The 25,080-nt window shown below is 37.4% G+C and overlaps 2 protein-coding genes across 3 annotated transcripts in view; one reads left to right on the top strand and one right to left on the bottom strand.

Moving 5' to 3' along the window:
- The window catches only part of PDGFD (platelet derived growth factor D), a 226,397-nt gene that overhangs the window by 100,847 nt on the left and 100,470 nt on the right, over positions 1-25,080 (top strand). The window lies entirely within an intron of this gene.
- DDI1 (DDI proteasomal shuttling factor 1) lies at positions 13,770-14,960 on the bottom strand. Its single transcript, XM_004427389.3, has one exon. The coding sequence runs from the start codon at positions 14,958-14,960 to the stop codon at positions 13,770-13,772; it is 1,191 nt and encodes a 396-aa protein (XP_004427446.1).

Here is a 25,080-nt window from a genome sequence, read left to right as displayed (position 1 = left end):
GTGTTTGTGTTGCCTGCTCAAGACTTTCACCTATTTTCTTGTTACGGTTGTCCTATTTCTTTTAAATTATCACATCTTTAATGGGGAAAATAGATTATTTCATCACTCTTTGACCAACATCGGGTAGAATGAAGAAGTTAAAATACTATCGCTGGTAAAGGTCAACTGTGTATGTGTGGATGAGAACATTAAACAACCAAACTATGAAGGGTACTGTGCAAATATGCAGCTGTCATTTTACCAGGACTTTATTTCCCAGAAACATGAAGCTTTCTTCCTCATTTCCGGTAATCATTTCCCAATAGTCAAAATCCAGTTATGAAGTAAACATGTAATCTTTGGATGCCAGTGTGTGCTGCTGCAGGATTTGATATAAAGCTCTCTGGAGACTAGCTGTCTGTCTCATGGTGTTGTGTTGGAATGGTGGATGTTGTGGGCTTCCAGCAAGTTGATCTTGTGAAAAGCATCATGCCTCCTCTTTTGCTGGCCTCTTTTGCTGCTTCTATAATTCATGAATCTTCTACCTTTATAAATGTCTCTGTTCTGCCTCTTGCTGCACTGTAAATTTCTTTCATCTCTGTTATGTGGCAAAGTGCCATCATAACCAAGACTGCCCTGCAATTTGGAAGCTGAAAGAGTTTGGAGCATTGTTCCATCTAATTTTATATATTCATGAAATTTTACACTGAGCATGTGTTGTTATGTGTCTCAGCATTACATGTGGTTTGAGTTTTATGGACTATGCAAGTATTTATAAAATCCTGCTCTGTTGAATATATGTGCTTCTTGTTCTGTATCTTCTATTATAAACTATGTTCTAAATAACTGATTTGGCCCCCCAAAATTCATTTTTATGTGGATGCAATTTGGTTTTATAGATGACTACAGTTACATTAAAGGATATAAATAATTTATCTTCAATTTATAGCTATCGTAGCTATTTAACACATTTTCAGGAATAGTATCGAGCATTTTTATAATAAGCTAATTATATTCTAGAAGCTCTTTGGGCAACCATTAATTTCTGCAGGAATGAATTGCCATCTCACTTAAATTGAGTAAATAAAATGAACACAGTTTTTAAAATACACATTTATGAAAAGACAGACAAAAGCAAAGAGTTAAATTTCAGTTATTTTGCATAATGTTTTTGCCTATGTAAAATATAAGAAAGAACAAAATAATGTCTCCTTGGAGGAAAATTTATGCATTGTAAATTGTCTCTCAGCTTCTTACTATTCTTTCTAAAAACTCTTGCAATATAAAAAGGGCCTATTTTTTTCCTCAAAGGTATCATTAAGAAATCAGGTTAGATTGCTATACCACTTCAGTTCAAAGGACTGAGCTTCTTAAGAGGAGCTCACCATTCCAGGTTTCATAAGAAGAAAGTATTTGTTCAATTAAACCATAAGCATATAAGCCAAATAATAGAAAAAGTATGACTCAAAATCACAGCATGGAAAATTACAGTTAAGACCAATATTCTGTTTTATAAGTCATTGTGTCTTTGACAGTTAATAAAAATATAGAAATTCTGTGCTAGATATCATTAGAATAAAGATCCCACAGGATGGAGATGTAGACTGAAAAAGGAGGAAGGAAGATCTTCTCTGACTTTTTCTACAGCCAACTGAAGACATTTCATACAAAAACAACCTGTTCCACCAGCCCTGGTGTGGATCAGGCTACCAGTTTAGAACCGGGTTTGTGATAACTTTGAGAATCAGTGTGTTTGACACCAGAAACAGAAACAACTCCCTCTGTTCGTGTAAACCATATTGCAGGAGCCCAGTTGGAGATAAAAAACAAACACCAAGAAACCATGTATTCTCTTTGATCCCCTCTGTAATTAACTCAACAGACATTTACCGTGCACCTTCTACATCCTAGCTAGGGAATTCCAAACCTTCCAGCTCATCAATAATTAATGAATATTTGTTATGTCTCATTAGTGAAGATCTAAATGTCACTTAAGAAGTAAAGAAAGGGCTTTCTAATACTAGCATCTTCGATTTCATAAATGATTCCTGGTAGTAAAATTAATAAAATAAGCTCTTGTTTGCTCTTCTTTCCTTAAGAGTTGTGTAAATCAGAATAGGCTAGATTTTGCTGGATTTCTGCTGGATTCTGCTTGTTGTTGTCATTCAGAACTGAGAGGTAGGTCCATGCCATGCTTTGAAATTAACATTGTAATTCAAAGGCACATTGGCTTCAGCCATAAAAAGGAATGAAGTACTGATACATGCTTCAAGGTGGATAAGCCTTGAAAACATTATGCTAAGTGAATGAAGCCAGACACAAAGGGTCACAATATTGTATGATTCTATTTAAATAAAGTGTCCTCAATACATAAATCCATAGAGACAAAACACAGATTGGTGGTTTTTCAGGGGTAGAACGAGGCGGGAAGGCAGAGCAACTGCTTAGTGTGTACAGGGTTTCCTTTTGGAGTGACGAAAATGTTTTGGAACTAGATAGACGTGGTGGTTGCACAACATTGTGACTATATTAATTGCCACTGAATTGTTCATTTTAAAATGTTAATTTTATGTTATGTGAATTTCATCTCAATTAAAAAAAATTGTACCAAAAATGTTTTTTTTAATTTTTTGAATAGTCAAAAACAAAGCACGTTGGCTATTTGTATATTTGTACTATATTTGATTATAGTCTCTAGATGAAACAGTAGTGTTTATAATATCTGGCAGGCATTTTAGTCAATAAATGTGAGTAATAAAACTATTTGAGAACTATGTAATCACTGATTTTTTTTTCCAGGAGTTACCATCCTACTATTTAAGATTTTCACCTAGAATTTTTTCCTCTGTGTTATTTCACTATATAATTGCCTGCCTTGAATTTTAAATCTTCCCAGGAACCTCTGTATTCATTTCTACTTAAGTTATTACTGTGATGTTGGAAGCTAGCACTTGGAATAACTCCCACAGTAGAATCATTTTTGAAAATCCATTCTCATGCTGGTTTTCCTCTTACACATCATTAATGAAGGTATCAACTAGAAAGGTCAGTAATAGCAATGCCTGCAGCACCCCACTGATCATTTGAGTAGAATTTGATATATTGCCTTTAATAATTGCCCTGTCTTTGTCAACTAATTCTCAGTTCCTGTTGGGGGCCTTATGGTCAATACAATTAAAATTAATTTTTCTCGTTTTATAGTAGTGAGATGCTATCTAATACCGTACTGGCCTTACCTGAGTACCCAACTTTCTTTGCTACTATTGGACGCTCTTGCTGGCAGCACTTCTGTTTAATTATTATGATAGTTAATGACAACGGTTTCCATGATAACAGAGGGCTGATTTTTCGTTTCTGGATCACCCTGTGCTGGCTCTTCCTTTTCCTGGCTGTAATCTGTAGACTGTTTCACTGCTCATTAGTACCTCTAAGGCCTGAGGAAATAACAAGGGCAAACTCAACTTCTGTTCACTTTGCCTGGCTAACAGCCTATTTTCAGTCTAAAAAATGCTTTGGGAGATGAGGGGGAGGATTTGACAGTGTGAATTAAATGGATGTGTGGTTTATCCATCAGTGTAAGCTTCCCCTGACGTGAACACCTAAAGTTACAATTAGAGTCTTTGAGCTAGAAGGACTCTTGGTGTGATCCTCTGCGGTGTTTCACACAGGGGGTGGGGGTGGGGCACTGCTGGAGGTTTGGGAGGGACAGTCATTTGTCTTACAGGGTTCTTCCATACACTAAAGCACGTTGAGTACTCTGGGACCTGGAGTTCTAAAAGCCAGTAGTTGCCAGGACAACCCAAAGTACCCCATGCATATCTGGTTGTCTCCAGGTGGTGCAGATTCACAACCTTCTCATTTTGCTTGATGAGCAAACTGAGGCCTAGAGAAGTTTGGTACCTTACCTAAAGACACGTGTCCAGTAAGTAGCAAAACTGGTGCTAGAACCAAAATATCCATTCTCTTTGTCCAGTGTTTCTTCTATCAGCATAGCTACTTTTATTTAAAATATTTAAATTAGAATCTTAAGTAGACCCTCAGAATTGGTCTGAAACTCAGTTGCCTTTCCTACTCAATTTACTCTCTTGTGCTCTAAAATGACTATTTTCTATCTTCTCCTGACTCCTCAATCCTTCAGCACTCCCAACCCTCATCTCACTCTCAGCTGGTGCCCTTGCTTCTTATTTCACTATGAAAATAGAAGATAGAGGAGAACTAGCTCATCTTCCCACCATCACATCTGCCAGCCTACCTGCATGTACACCCGTATGCTGCGCCTGCCCTCCCCTTACAAGCAATGAACTCTTCCTGCTCCTGTCTAAGCCCAGTTCCTCCCTCATATGCAAGGACGGTGCTTTCTTGAGTTACCTTGTTTTCTCTTGTTTCTTCCATTTCTCCTTCCCAGAGGATCATTCTTGTCAATATATAAATATACTGAACTCCCTACCTTCATAGTAAAAGAAATTCTGTCATGGCCCCTTCATCTACTATGCTGTTTCTCCACTTCCCTGGGAGAACTCTTTCCTGAGAGTGCTGTTAGTACTTGTTTTCCTCACCTCCATCTCTCCAGTTGACTCCTCAACCTCCTCAGACTAAGCTTTCTTTTCCCGGCACACCTACAAAGTCGCTCTTGTCAAAGTTACCAACAACCTCCACCTTGCCAAATCCAGCCATGCATTCTCAGCCGTCTTCCTAATTTCCCAGCAATGTTTGACTCAACAACTACACCGTTCTTCAGGAAACATTTTCTTCATTTGTCTTCTAAACCTAAACATGATTTTCTTTATGTCTCTTCCCACAGTACTCACAGGTTTTCATTGATGAGATATTATATAGAGAGTCCAGGAATCTCTGTAGTCTTCTCAAAAATGTGTACAAGATTATTCATTTGTATCTTGGTAGACTGAAATCAGTGAGTGTTTCTTAATCACTATCAAAGGTATAGCAGATTTACCTAAGCTGTATGCTAGAATCATTTTGGCCAACTGTAAATGAACATAATGCACTTAATCTGGCCAATTCCCTTCACCTATTCTCCATGGCATCTCAACTAAAGGATGCTGAATCACTAACCTATTCTCTGAACTTCCTGAAGGACTTAAACTCATCCATTTAGTTGGCTGCCAAGTTTTTTAGACCTTCACAAAGCTGTACTAGCAAGTTAGAGTGCAGATGGAAATTTGAAACATCTACATGTGCCTTTATAGCACATGTAGCACTTAGCTACAAGCTGAAATATATTTAGAATATTTTTCAAAAAATAAAGCATTTAAAAGTATATTTTCACTGTTCTTTGGAACTTTTGCTAAATGGCTTTTTTTTTAATGATTTAGCCTGAATCACTGAAAATCCTTGGATAGCATGGAAAAGTTTTTGCATTTTTCATAAGACTTGAACAGATTTCTTAGTTATTGAACACTTAGAGAAAAAGAGCAAGCACTGTTTTAATTTCTTGTATTAATGAAGACACTTTCAGACCAGACACTTAAGAGTCATTATGTAACAAGGCTTTGACAGTGGAGACCTTGCCATATGGGAATATAAACTCCTATAGCTTATGGAATATCAATGAGATTGTTTTCTGTCAATTATGCTTTGGAGACCAAGTGAGGGCAGTTGGCAGTGTTTGAACAGAGAATGTCTTTGTTTCTGTTTTACTCTAACTGCCCATCTGTTGCTTTAACTTCCTGCAATTATTTCTGATAGAATGACGTTTATAGCACTCACTCCAGTACATTTATATAAAATTTTTCCTAATATCATTTAATTCTAAATTTTTGATGAGATAGGCTAGAAATGATGTTATTAAACAGTGAATTGAAGAACTGGCTCAACTGATAACAAAAGTTGCCTTGTGTATATGCTTCTGATGTTCCATTGAAGTCATCAACTTCTCTGTGCCATTGTCCCTCAATTCTATGAAAGCCACCCTTGTCACAGGTTTTATTGTCCTTCCAGTGGCAAAGGTAAAGGTCTCACTTTGCTATTTTGCTTTTCTTCAAATTATTTGGCACACTGGATGTTAGTGGCTGACCTATTTTTCCTTAGAACTTTCTTAGACCTCTGCTTCCGTGGCAACACCACAATCTGGTCATGTCTCCCTCTCCTTCCTTCCATCCCCCAACTCAATGGCTTTCTATTGAAAACTCATGGGCCCTCCATGTTTTTTTGACCCCTCAGCCAGATGCTCAGCAAATCTTCTAGCCATCATCTGCAGTCTGTAAGCACATCTCTTTATCAAAACCTGCTTGTCTTTTACTGCTCCCCATTGTACAGTCCTACCTTACATTCTGTTCATTGCATCTTGACCTTCCGATAGCTCCATGACAACTTAACATAAACATGAAGGTAACGTCATTATTTATTTGTGCTTCTGTCTGAAGTTTCTGCTCCTTTGTTAAAATATTTCTTTAAAAACTCAAAACCTGGGATTTACTTTGAGGCTTAAATTCAGTCTATCACTGTCCTTATTGTAAGTGTAAAAAATGGTACAATTTTGGTTTATCAGTGCTTTTTCAGGATAATGCAAATTCATAGATAATTTAAATATTTTTTTATTTGTTTGTTAGTTTATTTTTGTGAGGAAGATTAGCCCTAAGCTAACATCTGTTGCCAATCCTCCTCTTTTTGCTGAGGAAGATTGGCCCTGGGCTAACATCCGTGCCCATCTCCCTCTACTTTATATGTGGGATGCCTGCCACAGCATGGCTTGATAAGCACTGTGTAGGTGCACGCCCAGGACCCAAACCTGCGAACCCCAGGCCGCCGAAGCAGAGTGCACAAACTTAACCACTACACCACTGGGCCGGCCCCTTAAATATTTATTTTGATAATCCCATGTCCCTGTTTTCTGATATCAGTTTCTCCCCATTTCATTTTTTTAGCTGCATAAATATATATCATTTCCAAGGAAAATTAAAGCAGTTTCATCAACTTCAATTATATTGTGGCTTGTCTTGAAAAAATGTATAGGGTTTCTTTCATTAAATTCTTTTAGTATTTCTTTTAAAATATGATTTTCTTTTAAATTTTTAAATGATTAACTTTCTAGTCCAGAAATATTTGATGAATGAGTTTAAATAAGGTTATTTCTCCTATACAAAATAGATTAGGACATTCTACTTTCAACATTTGGACATATATATTGATAACATGGATCACTGATCATTCAGGCCTGTTAAATTTGAAGCTTGTTTGGAGGTGCCCACAGCCTGCCCTTGTGCTTTAGATTAAAAATCCACTTCCAGCGCTTGTAGGGTGACCAACTCTTCTGGTTTGCCTGGGACTGAGGCACTTGCCAGGACTCTGGACTATCAGTTTTCAAACCAGAACAGTCCCAGGAAAACTAAGATGACTTAGCCACTGCAAACACTAGTTAAATTGCCCTTAAAGTGGAACAATTGGCAACTTGACCAGATTAAAAGCACTTTAAGGGTTTATTTCTTGGATCACTTACATTTAAATCTGTACATGTAAATATCAGTCATGTTGTTAACCTAGAACATATTTATTCTAATTATACAAAGATAATCTTACTATCTATATATTATTATACCTTACATATTTTTATATAAAAATTAAATTAAAAGCCACACTTTCTCTACATCAACTTATTAATTATGTGGGACTCTGTCCATGTATTCATTCATATAATCTATATTAATTAAGAAAGTACTGTTGACCTCACATAAAATACTAAAGGCTAAAGGTGTAATTATGAAGAAGATTATGATCACTCCAGAAAATCCCAGCACTTATTAGATTTTTGTTAGTAATTTTGGGACCCATCTAGGTTTTCTAAATACCCAAACATTTATATAATCGCCATCTGGGTGGTTTCTCCTTGTCTGTGAAAACCTCTGTTCTTTTATTCTCTGGAGTTGAAGTATGTGACCAATGTTCCATCAAATTGACTCACCTCTAGTAGTTAATTTCTTCTGCTTGTGTTGCTGGTTGTTCATCCATTGTGTAAGCTCCAAACTTTTTCCATTAGCTTTGTGAGAGAGCTATTTGTTTACAATTACCGAACCATGTTCCCAGTTTAAGCCCATACTAGGAAGCAAGTTGAGCACAGTGCCACAGTGGGTCAAGGCAGAGACAGACCACAAACTTCACCTTGAAGATTAGCCTGATAATTGGCCATACGCTAACTCTGGTTTGGTTAGCCGGGTCATCAAAAAGACACCCTGATTGACTCATCTTTGAGGAGCTAACAGGTTCTCCTCTATGCCTGGCTGCAGCTCAAAGTGCCACTTGAGCACGAGGAAACTTTTGCTGCATTGAGGAAATCTAGCACCTAAAACAGTGCCTGACATACAGTAGGTGCTCAATAAAATTTTGTCCAATAGATCCTGCCGTGTTGTATTTAGTATCTCAAAATGAGGAGCAGGCGTCCATCCCCCTGAGCTATATTCTGTGTTTCATGATTCAGTACTGAATTACACACTATTTCTGAATCTTTTACTTTGTATTTTTTTTCTAGTTCCTCTAACTGGACTTTTAAGTTTTTTAAAGGCTAAGACTATAACTTACATTTCCTTTGCTCTCTACATGACATAGGACAATGACAAGACTCTTGGAAAAGTATATTGAATTTTTAGTGCCATCATGCGTGCAAATCACTGATACTTTTTGACTGATAGACTAATTGACACCCTAGACATGACATGAGTTTGGAAGGGAGAATACGTGAATTAATGTAATTTAAATTAATTTTCCTCTTCATTTCAAGGGGTCCTTGTAGTAAAGTGCTGGTAGAGAAGATTGTAGAATGGTGATTGATGTTTTAGGGTAAGAATTTGATGGATTTAAGTGATTATTTTACCTGGAATACGCTTATGTTGGTAATCAGCATGTATTTTATTTGGACACAGCATCAACATATCAATTAACAGTAGGAGGATATACTCTTCCCTATCGTCTGAGCACGGCCCATGTTGCCTGCTATGGACTTTAACATAGGAGGAAATTAAATCTTGTGATTTTTCTAATGATGTTCCTAAAATAAGCCTTACTGATTAGAAATATAGAAAAGCTGGATTCATAAAAGTCTTTCTCAAAAAAAAGAAGAAGAAGAAATCAATCACCAGGAAACATTCAGGGCAGTAATAAGAGACAAAGCTACCCCACAGGTGGCCATCTCGACAGCCTATTAAATGGATCCTATGAGAAAAGTACAGAAGGTACAGCAGGACCGTGAACCCCATTTTTCTGATAACAGACCCTTAGAAATTCTGAGATTCTGATAGACCCAGATGTGCAAACAAGCTGGGATTCAAAAGCAAGTTTGACTCAGGCTCTAATGTGAAAATATTTTCATTTTAGATAACTTGCCAATGACGAATAAAGTATTGTGGAACGGTAGCTAATCCTTAATTTCAGCCCTGTCTGCACCCGCTTTATAAAATATCACTTAAACTAAGAGAGAATTAGTTAAAAGCAACTCAGACTTCTAGGGTTTTTTTCCCCTTCCTCCTCTACTTCTCTTTACCTTCGTTCCTCTTCTTTGGTTTTCCAGGCCCTTGTTCACCTCAGAGAATAACTATGAATGTTAGCATTGATTAATATCTTCACCAGCAGTTTCCTGGTGTGAATCCCAGAGCACTCTCTAATCATTTACTCAGCTGTTTCTTTATGGAATGTTGGATGTCAGCAAATGACCCTCTGAAAGAAGTGCAGTGTTCTCTTTAAAAGGCAACGTTTAGTACCTGCATGAAGATGAATTCATGTAGGTAGACATCCATTTGTCTTTTTCTTTTTGGGAAGTGAATTTTCCACAAGAAACGAGAAATTTTATGACCCAATACTTTAAGAAAGAAGTTAAGATTATATGCTCTACTAATCTCAAACAACATCAGACTTCTGGTTTAACTGCAGCAGAATGCATTACTCTAGTCTTGAAATGCTTATCAACAGCAGTGATTTTCTTTTAGGCATGTTGAGTGTTTAAATGGGCATTAGGTGAAACCAAGGTTTAATGGATTTTTAAAATGGCTTGTTATTTTAAATAGGTTAGGTCTATTTCATCATGGGCTCTACTTTATCATGATTTCTAATGAGAAAAAAGAAAATGAAGATTTGTTCATCATTTTCCAGGTAGTAAATCCCGATAGTAGATAATTCCCAGCAGTAGATATTGTAAGTTGTATGTTAGCAACCTGAGCTTTAAGAGAAGAGTAAGTTTGCTTGTTTTCCAGCATCAGTGTTGGTCATTTTAGACATATTGAAAGTGCATTTTACTGGCTTGCTTATTTCTTATTTTAAAAATAATCTTAAATTAAAATTCAGTCCTTTATTTGTACCAACTTATTAGTAATTCCGTGTCCACCTGTTTTGTTCTTAGGTGGTTACAAGTCTTTCTCCTACCCCTACTGGATTGTACTCACCTTGAGATCTGGAACTGTAACTTAATTCATTTCCTTGTATATAAAAACTTGGCTCAGTGCTTATTTCATGGGTGTTCAATAAATAATTGTTGAGTGTGTTCTGCTTACTGCTACTCTGTTGTCATTTTTACTGGTACTGTTTTGGTAGTTGCTATATTTTTTTTTTTGCTCTTACAAGTAGTTGGGCCATTTATTGGCATTAGGAAAACATTCCTTTAACCAAAGGAGGGGATCCTGAACACTAAAGCCTCCCCCCTTTTATGAAAACTTGTGACCAAACTCTCCATCATCAGTACACAGCTTAATCACCGATAAGAGCAAGCATTCAAGTTAATGAAATTTTGTAACAATTTTGAACTAGTACCTAGGATTAAAATGTGTCAGGTAAAGAGGTTACATAGTGGAAAGAACTTGAAATCAGAAAGACTTGAATTCAGCAATCTGGTAGGTCAGTCGGTGTTTTTCTAATTGTGGATCAGGATACCTTGGTGGGATACAATTAGTGGGACCTGCCTATTATATTTTTTAAATAATAAAATATAATTTTTCAAAGTACTAGACCAGGAAGGATAAAACATCTCATATTATTTCAATGTTTTTGTTTTCAATGCTTTTTGTTTCAGAGACAGACAGACTTGTGTATGTGCATGTGTTTGTGTGTGTGATATGAAAATGGTTCACAATCTAAAATGTAGATTGTTGTCAAGAAAAAGTTATAAAACACTAAGCTTTGAATATTTGAATGTTTCCTAGTAATTCTGAGCTCTGAATTTCCCATCTATAAAATGGAGTTAATGATAGCTACTTTGAGGGTCTATTCTGAGGATTAATAGCAGTAATATATGTACCTTGTATAGCATCTGATTTACATAGCGGACATACAAAAGATGTTGCCTTTTACTAAACCTAATCCATTTAAAATTTAATTGATTAGGATCTATTCAGGTATACACAGGATTGAGTTAAGACTTTAAATCCATGAAACTAATTTTTAAAGTACTTTCTGATATGAAATACAATGACCTTAAAATATTAATCAGTAAGGGCATTGCTTAATTAATTTACTGTTTATTGATTTTTCTTTGAAATCATTGTTCTTCAATTCAATAAAATTGTTTTTAATTTCCCAAGCTTTTCACTCAAGTAATATTTTTACAAGCTGGAATATGTCCAAAGAAATATGACAGAAATTTTTAGGTGATTCCAAACTTATCCTATGAGGAACAGTTAAAGAATTTGGTTAAAGCCTATAAAAGAGAATATTTAAGATGACATCGATTTCATATATTAAAAGGATTGACTCATGCCAGAGAAATTAAATGTGTTCTTGGCGGAAGGAAGAGTGAAGACATTTATTGGAAGTTATGGAATAATAGAGTTCAGCTCAAAATAAGAAACAAAGAGTTATACCTGAGACTGGTCTTAAAACATTATAGCTACCTTAGAACAGATGTTCTTCTGAGAAGGGAGAGTGTGTATGGTCAGATTTGATATTGTGCAAATTGTCTTTTAGTTTAAAGATTCGGTGATTTTTAGACTGGCTTTTATGGGTTAGATATCTTGTTAAGCCACATACTAAACTTTTATGTGACATATGCAAATCAGATGTGTTTTGCATAAATGGGCCTTAAAATTGAGTCCAGTAGAAGATGCTGAGGAGTTTGCATATTTTTATCTGTGAAAGAATCCATGCATTTATCAGTCAGTTCTCTAATCCCAGGCCTTTAATTGCTTTTCTCTGGCTTTAGTCTGAATTTCTTCTTTCATTTTGTTAACTACATTTGTCCTGAGTACTTAATTAGAAACAAAAGTGGAAAAGAAGTCTGTCCATTGGTCATTTATAGCAGTTCTACTGGGTGTAAGCCTTGGTGCAAGTGTAGACAAGGTTGAGGAGTGTAAGCATAGGAACACCTGTAAGGAAGAAGAGAATTAGGAGGTGAACTGATGATGGCTGGAGGGGAAGAGGTGACTCTCTTTAGAAAGAAGATGATTAGTCTCACCAAGAAGCAGACCAAGAAAGGGATATGGTGATTATAGGGGAGGATTTTTTCTTTTTTCTGTGGGATATCCTAGATCACAATGTAGTCTTAGTAGCTGAAAATAGCTCTCCCCTCCGAAACAATTTATAGATGAGAAATCTAAGTTGTATAATATGTGAACTGATTTGCCTAAGTAATTTAGAGCTAGAATCAGAACATACATTTCTTGACTTTGAATCTACTGTTCTTTCTAATACCAGTCTTGACAGATTATTGCCCTGAAACATGTTCTCTGACTCTGATTTCCTCAGGCAGCTGGACCTTTTGTCTCAGGTGTTTTACATAGGTTGTAATTAAGTCTAGGATCTTCTATTTCACACTATCAGTAGTAATGGAGAGTAGCTTTGTTGGAGTGGGTCTCTAAGGCATAAATGAGGCCTTAGAGATCTTCTCTTGGAGAAGTTTCCAATGTTATTTTAACAGTGAAACCCTCTGTTCAAACAATATTTATGTAGCAGCTTAATATATAAAGCAGATTTTTTTCTTTTTTTTCAAAAAAAGGAGATGATCTAGTTGAAATGAGTATTGGGGGACCTGGACCACTGCCTGCCCCTTCTTCCCACTCCCACCACAATACAACCACGAGGCTTCCAAGAAGCACCATAATTTAAAGAAAAAAATCTACTTGATTGCCTTCGTTTTACAACCAGGATTTCTTTGAATGCAAGAGAAAGAGGAAATTATTTTAGGACATACTAGGAGAAAAATCCATTTTCTCAAATACGGCAAAAATAGTTTTTAGGGGCAGATTGCAGTGAGCATGACTCCAGAGGAGTGCAGGGGAAGGAAAGATGTAAAATATGAGCAAATTGGCCCTTAAGATGTCGAAAACAGGCATTTATAAGTACTGCGTTAATCAATTCAAGAGTATAATTGACCCACCATTTTTAGTACTTTTCCCAAAGAAAACAAAATCTGTGAAAATAGACACATTTCTCTGAATATAAATAATTGTTAGTGCTGACTTGAAATTGTTTTGTGTAGATGTCTTGTAGGGTCTGCAGCAACGGCTTTTTCTGGGGAATTCTGCAAAATAGCAACTGGTTTGGGCCAGCCACCCTATAATCTGATAGGACAGTGTTTCTAAAGGAAGAGGCTGCTTTTCCTTTCATGGATTATCTGGAAATCAGTTGGAGCCTCCAGAGCCTTCCCAAGATGAGGTTCAATGATCTTTGGGTAAGGGGAATGGAAGAGGGGCCAAGATCAAGCAATCTCGATTGACATAGTGACAGATCTGAGAACTTAGATCCAAGGCCAGGTTACTTGTTACTGATGTTTTTAATGATTACATTGCCAGTGAGCTCATGTCTTATAATTTCCTGGGACCTGAGACTCCCTCAAAGTGGTGGTATGTTTATAACCTGTCTCAATGCTTTTTTCTTCCTGAATCCATGACTGAATGTTTAACAGTATCTGCTGCTTCTTTATTTGAAGACTCTTCTTGCCTAGCACCACTTAGCAGCTTAGCACATAGGGGTAACTCTCCCTCAGGAAGAAAGTGAGTCTGTGTGCCAGTGGTGCCGATCACCAACACGTTTTTCTTCAAGTCAATGGAACATTGATGTCTCCTGAGCATGTCTAGCCCTAGAAGCATGTCCATGGGCTGATCCTCGAGGATAGAGAAAGAGCATTGTAAGAAATCACCTTCGATTTGAATCTGAGCTAGATGAACTCGGCCAATAATCCTCTGCGTGCCTACTCCTTTAGCAATCCCAGCCCACCGTCGATCCACCAGGCGTATTATATTACATCTCTCGGCGCAAGCTTGGCTCATAATGGTCATCTGGGCCCCCGAGTCAACAAAAGCCTTCAAAGGATGTCCATTCACTTTGCAGTTAATATAGAGCATGGCCACTTGCCCGAAACTCTCTGGAGCCTCTTCCATCGCTATATTCATGTTTTCCTCAATGTTCTGCTGCCGGATTTCCTCTTCTATTTTGGCCTGAGCTTCCAAATCAAATGGGTCAGCAGAACAGAGGCGAAGCCTCTCTTGCTCTCTCAGGGCCCTTTCCCTTTGCTGCTCCATCAGGACCTGAGAAAACGTCTCCAGGTTTCCGCTGAGCAGGGCGTCCGCTAAGGGGGGGTTGCGTTCCTTCAGCAGGGACAGATCGTGGGGATTGGAGAGCAGCATGCTTCGGATCAGGGCGGGGCTGTCCAGACCTTGAGCAGACATCTTCTCTCCGGAGTCCAGGCCACGGGACTTCTGGGCCGACTGTGCACGCTGGTGCTGCTGCCGGGAGCTGGACGTCCCAGGCTCAGCTATCCCGGTGAAATCAATCCGAGGCAGGCTTGATGTCCGTCCACAAGGCCGAGGTCCCACATACTCCTTCTGAAGCAAAACAACAACATCGCCATCTTTGAGGCCATAGGAGCCCAGGGAACAGTGGTCGTCAGCGAGGAGTCGCTCCATGTAGATGATCTGGATCTCTTCAGCGGGGACACCAGACTCGAGCTCACAGAGGACGCGGAAGCTGTGGAGCTCCAAGTCAGGGCTGACCTGGAGGGAGAAGGTTACCTCGGAGAGGTCCCTCCGCACGCAGTACACAGTGACCAGCATGGCATGGGCTTAGGAGGGCCAGGTGGGCAGAGGGCATGGATTCTTCACTGGCTGACTGGAGCTGGTCTTTATTGATGGCTCAGTTGCTCCTCAACACTTGGTGCCTTGTTGTGGTTCATTCACCTCTCCAAGAAGCACAGCCACTCACCAGTCTGGGGGCGGCTTGCCAGCCTCAGTGCCTGCTGCCTGGCCCTGTGGAACCTTGAGGTAACATGTTGTGTTCCAAAGTTAATTTGTATGTGTGCTGTTTGGAACTTAGAATGCCCAGTCCCATAGAAACGAAGTTACTCGAGTCCTTTAGGTTCCAAGGCTAGCCCTTCAAAACCTATTTAACCTGTCATATGAAAAGGATGATTTCAACTCTTCCTAAACAACATATTAACATTCATTTTGTTCATTTGAGAATGGTATCCTACATACTTTTACTTATTCTCCAAACAGGGAGTGTTGTTTCCTAGATGGCAATTATCATGCTATGTGCTTGGTATGAAAGATGGGGCAGACCGGGTGCCTACCCTTGAGGAGCTCACATTCTAGGGAGGGACCGATGGTAAATGGGTAAATCACAATACTGGAGGTAAGTGCTTTTACAAAGACACGTTAAGCGAAACAACAGAACAGAGGACGTTTCTCTGAAGAGGAGACACAGTGGATGTTGACGAATGAGCATTTTCTGTGAAAAATGATGAGTCACCCCAGACAAAAAGAACTGCATGTACAAAAGCAAGAATTCATGACACGGGCTGTTATTTCCAGAGAAAAGTGAGACATTCAATGGAACAGGAGAAATTTGTACATGAATTTGAATGGCAAGATATGAAGCTGGAAAAATTGATTGGAGCCAGTTTATAGAAAGAGTAATATGAATCCAAGCAATTTAAATATTATCAATAAGCAAAAATCCCTTCTCAAAAAAAAAAAAAAAGGAGGGAAGAAAAAGAGAAAGGAAAGGAAATGGCAAAGATTTAAAGCAGGTACTTGTAATGTTTATTTTTTTCATTTAATTGATTTAAGGAAGATGTTTCTTGAGACATATGGAGGACATATAGTGGCAGGAGAGACAGGTAGAGACTTTCTCAATGGCTCAAAGAGGGAGCTGTTGCTAGAATTTGAAAATATAAGGAAGACTAAAGCCAAACTAGTAGAGAAGAAAAATGTTTCTTGAGTAGAATGGAAAGGATGTGTTTACCCATTGGATGTGGGGAGTATAAAAGAAGCAGAATGTGTGGATAACACAGCGAGTCTCTGAAATGAGAGATTGGTTAAAAATAAGCCATTACCTTACATGGATGTGTGAGATGAACCTTTGAGGAGACCAATTTGACATTAGTTCTGTAGTAAAATGCATGATGAATGCCACCCTGGAGACCAGATATGCCTCGCTCTCTAGCCCTAGGGCACAGCCCCTCACACACACACACACACACACAGACACAAACACACACACACACACACGCTTCAGAGTGGAGACTTGCCAAGTAAGTGTAAAGAGGTCCTTCAGGGCAGATGGTGACTGGGTAGAAATCCTTGAGTGCCAGTTCTTTATATTTCACCAAGTGTTACGCACTGTAAAGAGCTCACGGTTCCCTGGCTTGGTCTTCCCAGGCATATTTTCATATGAACCAAGATAGTCAACCTCCTCTGCCTCATCCCCTCTGTTTATTTCAAGTTTTGTCAGAAGACCTGTACCATTACGTAGAGAAGGGTGTTGCATTAGCCTAAAGAATTTTTTTTTTTTTGGCTCCTGGTTCTCATGTGTTTGTCTCAGATGGAAGATCATATCTCACTCATTGCTGTAATTATCACAATGTTTCCATACCGTGTTCATTTATATTGAAAATGTTGACTGAATGCCCAGTGTGTGTGAGACATGTACTATGTTCTGGGGATACACACAGGAATAATGTTAAGTACAGGCTGTGTTCTTAAAGGAGCTCACAGTCTAAAAGGACACACACACACCTGCGTGCACACACACACACACACACGAATTGGGGGTTAAAAAAATACCACAGAAGCCAACACAGTTTGGGAGAAATGTCTGAAGAACAAAAGAAGATGGAGAGGGCTGGAGGGCAGGGAGGGCTTCCTGAAAGAGTTGGGCTTAAAAAGATGACAAGAAGTCAGCCGTGTGGGGGTGAGTGGGTGAAGAAACAAAGGCTGAGAAGAGGATAGCCTAGTTGAGAGTCTTTAACTGGAAAGGCAGCATGTCATGATATGGAGGACCTTATAAAATTTTAGGGGAAAAAATGTAGCATTGTAGTTTTAGTGTAAAGAATTATGAATTATTTAGAGCTGTTTTTTACTATTTATAGAGATGGATGGCACTTTGACCCCAAAATATTAAGTTAATAAATTTCTTTTGTGGTTCTTAGCGTCCTGGTGAGTTCATCAGAGATCAATAATGGTTTTTCCTGAGTTTGGGAAAAACTATAATGTGAGACATGTCACATGCAAACTACTCTGCTAAAGAATAGATGAGAAGCCAGGGAGGCTTACATTCCATCTTCCTTCCCCCACTCCCCCAAGTAGCTCTGGACAGTTCGTTCTTACAATCTTAATAAATTAGGGAGATATACTAGGGTTTTTTGTTTTTTTTAAACAGTGGATGAAATTATTTTTGTAGAATAAGCTTTTTTTTTTTTTTTGGCAAAGCAAGAATTCAGGGCTCACATCAAAAGAAACTAACCTCTTTTTTTTTGTATTACCGTTGCCTTGATACTGAACATAATTAAGCTTTATGTGGTATGTTTTATTATCTTGCTATAAATCTTTACTTTTGGTGGCATTTTGCATTTATGTGCTTTTAACTATTTTATACTTTACTGAGAACATAGAAAGCAAAAAGCCTCCAAGTTTGGCCAATTAACTGTCATGGTGCTATAGATCACAGGATGTGAGGATTGGCAGGGGTCCTTCGGATTCTCTGGTCCAGCCATCCATCCAGGCCTTAAACCTCTGTTGTGAAACAGCTTGGAATCTGAAAAGATAAACACAGCCTCCTGGGACTGTTTAGTACAAATGTTCATATATTGTTTGAGTCTTTCATTTTACCTAAGACTATTGGTGATTCAAGTACCATATGTATAATTCTCTGACCTCAATATTTTAATTAAAAACCTCTTCTGATTATGTAATAAACTTGGGGCTCATTGGGAGCATATATAAATACTCTTAAATATAAAATGTTGTTAGGCCATTAATCCTTACTGCACAGACCACTGAGAAATGGGTGAGCTGAATTATCTAGGTGTGCTAATCTAGGTAACGGAAGGTGATTGCAACTTTTCTTGAGTTTTTTGTGAAGTATATTCCCTTACTTTTCTTCCTTGGTAAGTACAAAATAGGAACGTAATTGAATCTTTCTTTGATAAGTGAGACTCTTACAAGGTCTCAGGGCTATCACTCAGAAAATCAATTCTATTGTATAGCCTAAATACCCAGAAAATAGAAAAGATGACATTGATTTCATACTGGCCAAGTAAATAACCCCAAAGTTATTTTTAGAATAAACCCACAATAATAGTTTTTATAATTTGCCTCTTTATAAAAACTCGGGCAAAAAATAATCCATATAATTGATGATCCCACTTAGTATAGTCAGTTGATGTTTAAAATACTGTCTCTTGCTTTACAGAGCAAAATAAATGGCTTTTCTGTGAAAAAAGAGTAGCTACATAGATGTCATTATGTAGCATATACAATAATTAAACCACATTAAGCAAATATATTAGCTTGCTGTGTTTGGATTCCTTCCTAATGTGCCTGGTATTACGTTTAAAATAAAGTGTAATCGAGACTTATTAAGATACTTAAATCATCATTTGATATTTTTCAATGCAACTTAGGGAAGATGCAGACTCTTTAAAGCTGTATTCATAGATTAAACAACTAATTTTCTCACTGTTCTTCCATTTGCTTTATAAAAATATGATAAATTGTGCCAGAACTGTCATGAATGAATAAACATTTATTTCTTGAGATAGTTAATTATTTAATAGACACATTAAAAATGCTCTAATGAAAGTTCAAGCTTTTTTAGTATGTTTAGAGGTTTCCCATATGAAAAGGTTTAGTATTGCCCGTCTTTGAAGCGTAAAGGCCATGATAAGACCTCTTATACAAGTATATAAACAGATGTGTAATTGAAGAAACTTATGAGACTTGAGAATTTAGTCTGTATCTACCTGCTGGCAACTCAGCTAGCCGTTTTTCTTCGTCTTAAGGAGACAGAATATGGACAGAAGACCCATATGCACACACACACATGCACTCAACATGTGGAGAGAGAGAACGAGCAAGTGCACACTCAGGACATGTTTTCAATTACTTTGAAAGTGCAATGTAAAGATTATGTCATTTTCCAGCAGGGAATATTTTTATGGTGCATTTTGTTTATTGCTTTAATTTATAGATTATCGTTTTAACATTTTATCATCAAAAGAGATGCATTTTACGTTATATGTGGTGTGTTGGAAATAACATAATCTCTTGATATCTTTTGGTGTTTTCAAAATATGTACTTTCCAAGTCTGTACATACGTGGGTTATACCTTCACGTGTATAATCTCTTGATAACTTTTGGCTTTTTCAAAATATGTGAGTCTAATATTCCAAGTCTAAATATACATGTGTGTGTATTTGCTTATTTTTAAGAATGTTTGCTGCTACAGTTTTGTGCCTTATGGGCCCTTCCAATGTCTGAATCATATAAAAATTGATGTGTGAAACACACACCTTGCTGTTGAAGCTTTGGAGATTACTTATAATTTGTGAGAGAAACATTTATAGATTAAATGAATTTAGTGTAATAAATTAAAAACAAGATAAAAACGATTTATGACTTTGTGTGTTGTCAGTTACTTGGTTCTTAATTTTCAGTGTCCCTTAGAAAACTAATGTTTTTGTTTTCCCATTCCTGTTATGTGGAGAATAGCCATGTAACACAAAATAGTAATAGTAATGATAATAGGGCCTTATATTTTAAGTTCCACTGTGATTGAGGATCATTATTCAAACCATTTTTTATTGTTTACTCTTTTATAGTAACGTAATCAACTCATTTCAAAATCACTGCCACTAGTTTAGAAATATCAATGTGAGCTAAGCATAAGTTCAGTTACACTTTAATAACTTCAACGTAAATTTTCTTTGTCAGAATACTAATGCTAGTTCTATATGAATTCATCATTACATTTAGGTAATTGTATGTTATTCTGAAAATGAGAAAATTAGCTGGTTCTCTCCAGGTGGTGTTAATAGTCAATCAACAAAGTATTACTTTTTAAACCTCTTATAGGTGTCTCTCTCTTCTAGGGTAGTTGGTAGAAAAGTCATATATTTCTGAGCATAATTCCTAAACTTCCAAGAACAATGATGTATATTAGACCAAAATATCAACTAGAGGACGATGCAAGGAGGTTTGCAAGTCAGCGCCTTTATTAAATCTTTCTTATACTTTTGTTTTAGAAATAATATCTTTATTTCATTAAAACTATTTGCATGAGATTTTTCCTCCATTAGTTTTTTTTTTATGTCAGATGCCTTATCATATTCAACCTTGAAACCTCCAAATTTCCTAACACAGGGTCTTGATCATGATGTATAACCAAAAATGTTTGAATGAATGGCAAAATAACAACAGACCTACCCACTGGACAAGAGTCCACATAAAAGAGTAGCACTGAAATCCTAGTCTTCATGAGTCCTTTCTCACTGCTGCCAGGAAGATGCTGCTATGGTTTGAAACCACTGTTTGTATTTGTTTTATTTAGTTCTAATTTACTTGTGATTTCTGTGGTTTTCCACTTTGTCCTTCCTATATTGTCATTCCTAGTGGGAAATCAGTGGAGGGCAATATCATTCTTTGGAAGTGTCTTGGCTTGGTTTCATTAATTGCCCAGAAGTATATGTATTTGGAAAGTTATAGACTTGTTTAGTATTTCTATAATTAGTTAAGTTTTTTACCATTTGGAGATGAGCTCAGAAACATGTTAATAATTTTTCATGGTAAATATTTAATGACCACTTCCTATGAGCAAGTCAATGGATGAAGGGCCTCGGGGACAGAAGGATGAATAGGAATCACTTTCCTCCTTCAAAGAACGAGATATTGACCAGGGCAGATAAGACTCGTGCACTTGGAATTATTTTATGTAACAGAAATAAATAAGAGTCATGATAGATGTGTAAAGAAAATGCTGTGCTTGCTTAGAAGAGATAAAAGTAACTTGTTGGAGGAGGGGAGTACAGGGAGTGGATGGGACTGTGAAGAATGCTTACTACAGAACGTGCCACTGCATGGAGCCGGGAAGAATGATTTGGTCACAGCCGTAGTTAAATTTTACCTACCTGGGTTTGGAGGAACAATCCTTTCCTTGACGTATCATACCACTCACTCAACTCCTTTCTCCTCACACAAACGTACATTTTACTTTTCATTTTTAACTTATAGATGCTATAACCAAATGCATGCGGTAGGATGGTAGGATTGGTGCAGGGAAATAATAGTAGTCTAGCCTTCCTAAAAAGCAGTCTTCTCAACCCCCAAATTCACACAGGCACCCACACAGACTCAAACAGAATGAATGCACGTGATTCTTTCTGCTACAGAGCCTGACTAGTTGAGTTAAGAAGCAGTCTTTGTTTCATGGGGGAAAGCCTATGCAATACGAATTGAAATCTGCATAGGTCTTTTTCTCAGTTCACCTTCATCTGCTTTAGAGTTAGTGAAGATTCCTCCAAGACTCTGACATTACATTGCCCATCAGTCTTAGCTTATGTTACTCTCTAGTCTGTGGAGATATTTTATTAGAAAATGACTAGAAGCTACATCAGGAACTTCCAAAAGTCCTTGTGAGTGCTTTTAATATGAGTGTATATAATTAGTGGATATCATACTTTAATTTGAAAGAAGGTGTTGATGGAACTACACACGTATCTACGATACAAGGCAAAACTTTCTGAAAGTAGCCAATTTCCGTATTATCTGCACACATTCACCTCTAACACGTGAAACTTCTAACTCTAGGGTACAGGGTAATAGCATGCAATTTGCCCAAACCAGAAGGATCTGATGCCTCCAGCCACTAGCCAAGCCCCGCTAAAAGCTAGTTACATGACAATCACTTTATTTCTGGTGACACTTTGGGTTCAACTGTCTTTGCAGCACGGATGTGTGTTAGTTTCCTGACAGGACAGAGATAATAGTGAAAAGATCTCAAATAAATAAAAAAGCCCATTGTACCATGCCAACGTGGTCAATTGCATATTTCATGAATTATGTGCATGATAGGTGATGTTTCTACAACTGTCTGTAAAAGACAAAATTTCCAGATTGTTGTTGATGTAGCATTCTCCATTCTAAACAGCAGCTGAGTGAATTGATCGCCATGGTAATTAGCATGGCTAAAGCCCATCTGTCTATAGAATTTAATTGTATTCCAACCATGAAAATGAGAAACAAGGCCTGATAAACAAAATGTTCATTTTTAAAAAATAGGAAATAAAAGAGAAATCAACTCACCTTCTAATTTTCTCAGACAAATCAAATTTAGTAGCCTAGATACTAGGAGAATTGTTCCTTAGACCATCTAATTTACATCAGGTCCAGAGCATTTTCCTTATTATTAGAATGGGTTGTGAGTGTTAATGTCTCCATGGGCTATCTCTCCGTTCTGAGAGATGTGAAACTCGTATGCCCATCCTCTGTTCCCTTATCATTTCCATTCCACTTACCAATGTTCTGTTTCACTCAGCTCATAAAATGTGCTTAACTGCTGGTATGCTCTTGTTTACTCATGTATTGATAAAATATTTCAGTGCTACTTCTTCAGAAAACATGAGTAGTCTCTCTTTGGAGGCCTCCCGAGGACAAGAACTAATCAGAGTAACCATGTACCCTGGCTTTCAAAATCGGAGACCTAATTTCTGATGTTGAAGAGAAAGAAGATGGGATCATTGATTTTTTTTTTTCTTTACAAACGATAAGTGAAATGGAACAGCAATGTCTCAGGCAACCCTAACAAAACTGCTTTTGAGTCTTTTATTTTTCTATATTTCCTTATTTTTCTTCAAAACGCTATTAATTTTGAACAAAGACTTGGTTTTATTTCATGTTCTTACTGCAGTGTTTTTCATCTAGAATGTACAGTTGTGGTGGGCCGTTCGTGCCTGTGGCTAAGAGACACTGGACCAAATGTTCTAAGGATAACTCGTAAATTACTGCTTATGCAACATGAAATATACTGACATTAGATTGACATGCAAAAGTGGAGCCCCACTGTAGTCATGGTTTCTGATATTAAAATTGGGCTCTCAGACTATTTCTTTATAGAAAAGTTTAAAGCAAACAGGATCATCAGCTTCTGAATTTGCAGCAAGCCAACCTGAAGGAAAAAAAACAAAAACAATGACAGCTTCAAATAGGAGATGTAATTTGTGTTTGTTGAGATGGATATGTAGCAAATTTATTCAGCAGTTAGCCTCAGGTCTCTACCTTCTCTTTCATAGTCCTAGGTAAGATAATTCCTTTATGGTATTGAATTTTTCATTTAAAATAACTAGGATCATCCTAGATACAAGATACCTCACTTAGAGAAAAAAAATTCATGCTATACTTTTCATAAAATAGGCTCGAGGTGAATCACTTCCTACAAAGAAGACTGTGAGTTCTGTTCTTTGAACACATCGACTCAAATCTGTCTCTGTGACCAAAAATGAAAGTCAACAAAATACAGGCATCTTCAAAAACTGATATCAAAAATTTAATCAAGATATGTTATTCTATCATTGTATAAAACAACAGTATTCTATATCTGCAATTCTGGAAACACACACACACCAGAACTGGATAAGATATGCAGATCAGTAGGATAGAAAGCCTGTTGTAGCTTTGAAGTCATGAAAGTAGGATTTAAGTTCCCTGAATCTGTCATTTATTATCTGAATGCCCTTGGACAAAGCATTAATTTTCTGAGCCTTATCATCCTCTTTTGTAAAATGTGGATGATGACAATAATCTCTTTTCTATAGGATTTTGGTGTGGACTTAATGAATAATTTGTATTTGTCTTGTAAATAGAAAATCACTCTATTTGAAGTAAGTTATTTTTTCCTCATATGAGTAGAAACAGTAATTAACAACCTGGAAAAGTAAGAAATGAGGGTGACATTTATAAATCCTGAAGGGAATATGTAGATTAATCTTAACCTCTTGTTGACTTGGATTGGCTGTTTTTGTGCTTTTAAAGCTGTCCCTACTCCCTTCAACCTTGCACTATGGGCTGCCGAGGATAGTAGCAAGACTTGATCACCAAATCTGTTACAAAACCAGGAAATATCCTTCAAAAGTTGAATCAGTAAATGACTTAATAGTGCCTTATTTCAACAATTTATTCAATGTAGTTTTGAATCATAGCAGTCTGCAAAGTGTTATTGTAAGTTAAAGAAAGTAGACAACATGGTCCCTGTTCATAAAGTGCTTACAGAATTATTGAGCAAACAGAACATAGTGAAAAGACAGTCCACCATAATGAAGAACGAAAAAGTGCTGCATACTAAATCAAGTTGCTTATATTGTATGCAACCAGACTGTTGAGAGGTTGATGCCAAAAATATAAGTTTGGTCTTTGCCATAAATTATGGTTTAAAATCACTGTTGTGGACAATTATGTGTTAGATGGAACAATGAGAGAGCCTCATTCCTCAGGGCACTTTCCTCAAAGGACTTTTTTTTAACCAAACCCTCAGATCAAATTGCAGAGCTGAGGAAAACAAACACTCCTAGTGGATGCCCAGAGTCATTGGACTGGACAGTGTAACCATGAGGCCACGGGGTTTGCAAACATAGGGGACTCCTCGGCACAGTCAATAGTAACCATCTAGAAATTCCCTTGAAGAACTGGCATTTTGACAGAGGTCATTGATCCTGTGGCCATGAGACAGAGATGGACCTTTAAGCTTTTTTGATGATGTACCTCAGTGGTTAAAAAAAAAACAACAGGGGCCAGCCCGGTGGCATAGTGGTTAAGTTCACCTGCTCCACCTCCACAGCCCAAGGTTCGCAGGTTTGGATCCCGGGCGTAGACCTACGCACCGCTCATCAAGACATGCTGTGGCGG

Source organism: Ceratotherium simum, chromosome 7 (genome assembly GCF_057802395.1).
Source record: "Ceratotherium simum simum isolate JZ-2026a chromosome 7, ASM5780239v1, whole genome shotgun sequence".
Classification (NCBI taxonomy): Eukaryota; Metazoa; Chordata; class Mammalia; order Perissodactyla; family Rhinocerotidae; genus Ceratotherium; species Ceratotherium simum.
This window is presented reverse-complemented; position numbering and strand designations above follow the sequence as displayed.

Excerpts from the sequence above, each read along its gene's own strand:
- DDI1 (XM_004427389.3), bottom strand. The coding sequence starts at position 14,960 with ATGCTGGTCACTGTGTACTGCGTGCGGAGGGACCTCTCCGAGGTAACC.